Source organism: Castanea sativa, chromosome 10, assembly GCF_040712315.1.
Source record: "Castanea sativa cultivar Marrone di Chiusa Pesio chromosome 10, ASM4071231v1".
Taxonomy (NCBI): domain Eukaryota; kingdom Viridiplantae; phylum Streptophyta; class Magnoliopsida; order Fagales; family Fagaceae; genus Castanea; species Castanea sativa.
The window spans coordinates 34260773-34266555 of NC_134022.1; the positions used below are offsets into that span (position 1 = coordinate 34260773).

The following is a 5783-nucleotide window of genomic DNA, read 5'->3' on the forward strand; positions in this document are numbered from 1 at the left end:
ACAACCGGGCAGCTCAAGAAAACATTAAGAATAAAAGCAGGAACAAGCTAAAAGGATAAAGTGCATTACAGCAACAAAATTCCATAATCGCAACTGAAGCATGGTACAAAGTTTATACATGGCTACTTTCTGTTTAACTACGAGGGCTCATTAACAAGTCAACATTAGTATGGCATAATCAACGCAGGAATTTCAATGAACACACATTAGACGCTCAAACTCATCGAGATTCGAAAGGATTTATCATCCCTCTAATTGAAGAACTTCAACTATGTGCATTATGAGTCATTGCAAAAGGCAAAGCCAACGTGAATGGTGACAGAGCTGTCCACGTTCTACTATACAACTCATCTCACAACAATGTCGGGCGAGAATAAAATAAGTGTTGTATCTTCCAGATTTCCACTGGGGTAGATACTATAATAATTGATCATCATTTAAAGAAACAAAAAAATTAAGCATGTCTGATTCTAAAACTCTTCTTTGAGGGCATATTAATTATATACTAACCATCTATGGTGTCTGAATCATGCCCATACACGTCAACACGCATAGGATGAGGCTACCATTATAATATTTCTCACATCATTCTATAATATGGTTTCCCATAAAACAATAGGAACTTCAACTTCATTGCAATAAAATTAAAAAAAAATTAAAAAAAACAACGTAACAGAAATTATTATGAGAAAACTATGAAAAGTAAGTAATGCAAGTGACACTTGAAGGGCCCTTTTTATCTACCAAATGTCAACGCAGATTATACAAGAGGGAACAGTGGATCCAATACCTCAACAAAGCAAGATCTATATTTACACTTCCACTCATAGTGGGCACACAAAATCACCACTCATTTCTATATCTTCAATATCCGCATCAGCATCCAAGTCATCAAGGTCCATGCTGCTGCCTCCAAGCAAAAGTCCACCAGCCTTAGGCAAATCAAGAGGTTTACTTGCCTCTTGTATTATCGCCAATACTTCCTCAACACTCTGGGATGGGTTATTTACATCATTGCTCTGCCAGCTTCCTCCTTCCGCAAGTTCTACAGGCAAGTTCTTTAAGAACCATGGGTGGGTTTTGATTTCTGGGATCGTTATTCTCTGCAAAGGGACAAGTAAAGACCATGAAGAGAAATCGAATCTATTAAAATACATTGTAATAGGAATGAGCTTGGGCTTACCATATTTCAATAATAAACAACTGATTTGGGTAAGAATTGACAGCATAATAAAGCTCAAAATGTCACCAATTCATAAAAAGACCTTAAGGGGAGGACTAGCTATTGAAACTTGGAACATTTGCAGTGACTAAAAAACATGTCTTGTCTAGTTAGTGCTTATACAAATAGGATAACAATAATAGCTAGGTATAACGAGTGCATTGAGACCTTATATGCTAATTTCAAGATTTCAGGCATCATTAAATTTGGTTAAGACAGACAGGCTATCTGTTGGGTAAGCCAAACCATCTAGCAGCATTTACAGAACCAGCATTTCAATACCAAAATGAAACCTCATTTACCTTTTCGGGGTTAGCCACAAATATCCGAGATAGAAGATGTTTACATTCCATGGAAACTCTGACATAATCTGGAACTGAGTATTGGACACTAAGTATCCGCTGCCATAGGCCATAAATTTCAAATTAAGACTCCCAAATAGAAATGAAAACTTTCATATTTTACTATCTTTATCTTATGATTATTCTAATGGAGGTAGAAAAATAAGCCAATGGTGAAGGGGGGCAGTTTGAAAAGTTCATGCCATATTACTTACCCCAATTGTTTTTCTGAAGTTTCTTGGATCTCCAGGATCTTCAAAGGGATAAGCCCCAATGAGCATCACATATAAGGTGACACCACAGGACCAAACATCTGCAATCTATAGTTCTTAAGGATTAGCTGTAGAAAATAGGTGTCTAACAAAAAGAAGAAAAAAAAAAAATTCATGCAATGAACAAGTAAAAAAAGGTGAGTATCACCTTTCCATCATACTCTTTCTTAGACAGGACCTCAGGTGCAATGTATGCCGGTGTCCCTACAGTAGACTTTGGTTGTGAATGCAACACGGATGACTAACAAAATGATGTAAAAGCATTAGTAACCAAAGAGTAATGGACATAAGGAGTCTGATATAGTCCTGCTGTATGGGTGAATGCGATTACCTTTGAGTACCCAAAATCACATATTTTAACACGTGGTGCTGTGCTTCCATCTAAGAGTGTATTCTCAAGTTTAAGATCTCGATGACAGATTTGCTGCAGCACGTGAATTTTCTTCACATTACACACTACCAAAGACCATAGATAAAGAAATAACAATTTGGATTGAAATGTTATAAAACACTCTTAGAGAATGGTCAGAGTTCATACCATTGAATGACAGTAACTGACCCCTGATATCAGTTGCTGAAAGAAAAACCTTGCCTGGTTCAAATGAACAAAGTAAGGAACGGAATTTCACTATGATTAAATAATTCTAAAAACAAGATAGACTTAATTCAAATGCAAGTTCATATTAAAATTGGAATGATTAGAATCCCATGGGACATCCAAAAACCCCATATTTTATCATAAAATACCTCATCCTCACTAAATCTTCCAGCAGTGCATATCCTCTCGAAGAGTTCACCTCCAGCAGCATACTCCATAACTATCGCTAAATGTGTTGGTGTTAGCAGGACCTGCAACAATCAGCCCTGTAAGCTTTTCAAATAAAATTTGATATAAAAAAAAAAAAAAAAGGGGAAAAATGCCTTTTTGGTCCCTATATTTTGGCAATGTTTTCAATTTGATCCTCGAGTTTTTATAACTTCATTTTGGTCTTAATATTTTTAAACTTCTCGTCATTTGGTCCCTGCATATTTCACTTTTAGAAAATGCAATTTTAAGCTAGCAGTGCAATCCATTAATCATGTATGCGTTCTCTTTGATATGACGGCAGAGACCAAAATGACAGCAAATTTAGAAATATAAGGACCAAAATGAAGTTAAAAAAACTTGATCTTGGTGGCCAAATTGAAAACATGGCCAAAATATAGGGACCAAAAAGGCGTTTTTGCCCCAACACACACACACACACAGCCAAGTTCTCACAACAACTAGAACATCCTACTAATTAAAGCATAAAATGCTCCAAACAGCATAATTTAACATCTTCCCCTAAACCCAACAAACATTCTGAAGATGAAACTTAATATAGGTTCAAGGCGTATCATTTTCTAACATGATTCTCAAAGTACTTGTCCCAGGAAGATAGATGGAAAGAAAAGGAAGACTAAAAGTAGCTTATCTGATTATTGCTATCTATCATCTCATATTTTCTTTTAAACCTTATCGTTAAACAATTATCTAGGCACTAGCTTCATTTCTAACATATGCACGGCACTTTTCTAGCATAGACTTATTCCTGTGAAGAAATTGGTCTAGAATATTTACAAGTGGCTAAAAACTAAAAGTCAGGGTACAGTCTAGGAAGCAAGAACAAGAATCATATGTATATTGACAGATACCAAGTTTCATTCTTTAAGCTAAAAACGAACACCCAGAACTACAAAAGAATATCCATAAGTACTTGGTTGAAAGAATATCAAACCTCTTTGAATCTAACAATATTAGGATGCTTCAATGATCTATGGTTCATGATTTCCCTCTGCACGTGTTCATCAATCTGCAACATTTAAGAATGCCCCTCAAGTCAATCAACCCAAAACCAAAAAGCCATATCTAAAAAAGAAAAGGAAAAGAAAAAGTAGTGAAAAAATGTCAAGGAGATGAATAAGCAGACCTTCTGGCCCCTCTCAATAAACTTAACAGCATAGAGTTCTCTGGTCCACTTATCTTTAACCAGCTTGGCTACTCCAAAATTCCCAGACCCAATATTTTTCATAATCTCATACCGTTCCATGCTTTGTTTCAGACAGAAAGCCAGCCAAAGCAATCTCTATCTCTCTCTCTCTCTCTCTCTCTCTCTCTAGCCTAGTACGTTTACTTAGTGGCTTGGTAAACCTGGGAGGACCAATACATTAAAATAATAAGTAAGATTGTGTCGTGGAGTTCAGGCCCAGTTTCGGTGTGGAGTATGGGTCACCATCCATCGTCTAAGAAAGTCTTATACATGGCAGAACTCAAAATTTTACATAATTATTTTTTATTATCAGACGGAGATATTATTTAATTTTTTTATTAAAAAAAAAATTTATTCTTATTATATCCGTTGAAGTAACTAAAACTAAATTTTATAAGTTAAACTGACCAGAACTAGGGCGAGAGCACCGTCTTAACTCAACACAGCAGAGTTTGACTGCAGTGAAAAAAATGAAAGGGAGATATGACACGTGGAAGAAACGGTGGAGATTAAAAGGAACAAAGTCGGGCAGCGTGGAAGGTGGAGAACAATTCTTTCCCCCGACAAAAAAAGAAAAAACAGACGAGTGAGGCAGACCCACCATTGCTACACGCCAAATATAGGAGAGGGTAGTGTGAAATTATGATTACTTAACTCAAAAGTTTGATACTTGTTGTTCAGGCCCACGTTTTGTTGGTAGGAATGGGTCTGTTAAACGAGGCTGCCACTTGGTCCCAGATTTTAATACCCTATACTTTGCCTAGGGAACTACAATTTCTAATTTTCTATATTTTACTTTAACCAGAGATACCAAATCAGAATGTTCGGGGCTATTTTAAAATTGTAATTGTATATGAAATTTCTAAAATTATTCTAGTATTTATAATTATAAAAATAATTGAAAAGCAAAATACAAAGTTGAAATCTCTTGTTTTCTGTTATAAGTATTAAATTATCATAAAATAAATTTATTTTTTTAATAAATTTATTGTGTAATTAACAAAAATAAATTGAAAGAACTAAAACATGAGCCAATAAAAAAAAAGATATTAAAAATAATGAGTGAGAGGTGAAAGTAGCATGAATATTTTATATATATATATATAATTATACTATGAAAATTGATATTATCTTTTATAATTTAAAATATATATGTATCTTAAGGATAATTAATTCTCGACATGATTCGTGACTTAATACTTACACATAACATTATTTCGTAGTGAGTTTTATTATATAAAAGGAATGTGGGGAGTAAAAGGACTCAAATGGGCATATGGGCCTTTGGACTGTAGCATGGAGGGCCGACCTGCCCCATAATTGAACTCTACAAATTGGTCAATACGCCGAGGGTCTAAGGGTGCAGCCGAGGACGAGCTTCTCCTCGGACGAGCCCAAGAGAATTCAAAACTTCATTATGAAGGTCAAAGCACAACTCTAGAAAGACTAATGGTTAAAGGGGGAAACCCTGAACCTTCTCGATACACCAGTGTTAAGGAAAATATCTAGAGCAAAGGCTGCCACCTTCGCATTAAAGACTCTGCACCTACCTCCCTGGCCGCATTAATGGGGAAGTGACCCCTGAACAGTAGGGCAGAAACTTCTAGTCAGGGTCCCAAAAGGCATCTGAAAAATGGGTATTTAAGGGGGAGGAATGCAAAAGAATGGGGGATCTCTCTCTTTCTCTCTCTCGCTTACTCTCTCTCTCTAAAGAAAAAGAAAAGAAATTAAGGATTGTAACATGTAAGAAAGAAAGAGAAATAATACAGAATTGGTCATCGGCTTACATCCGAGGAGGCCTATTTGCAATTAACAATTGTTATTCACAAGTGTTTGTACCTCTCAGGCTGTTGTTAAGTTCTCAGTACCTTTAACCTAGATTTCAAGCCCACACTCTACAAATTTTATTGTTTAAGGCTCATTGGGCCTGAGCCCA

At 35.8% G+C, this 5783-nt stretch overlaps 1 protein-coding gene across 1 annotated transcript; it reads right to left on the minus strand.

Moving 5' to 3' along the window:
- Positions 1-598: 598 nt before the first annotated feature.
- LOC142613628 (serine/threonine-protein kinase SAPK2) lies at positions 599-4011 on the minus strand. The gene is made up of 9 exons (XM_075786065.1): positions 3788-4011; positions 3596-3670; positions 2583-2684; positions 2374-2427; positions 2167-2259; positions 1984-2076; positions 1779-1883; positions 1525-1623; positions 599-1103 (listed from the first exon to the last, which is right to left on the minus strand). The coding sequence occupies exons 1-9, from the start codon at positions 3905-3907 to the stop codon at positions 825-827; spliced, it is 1020 nt and encodes a 339-aa protein (XP_075642180.1). The 5' UTR covers positions 3908-4011; the 3' UTR covers positions 599-824.
- Between the last annotated feature and the right edge of the window lie 1772 nt (positions 4012-5783).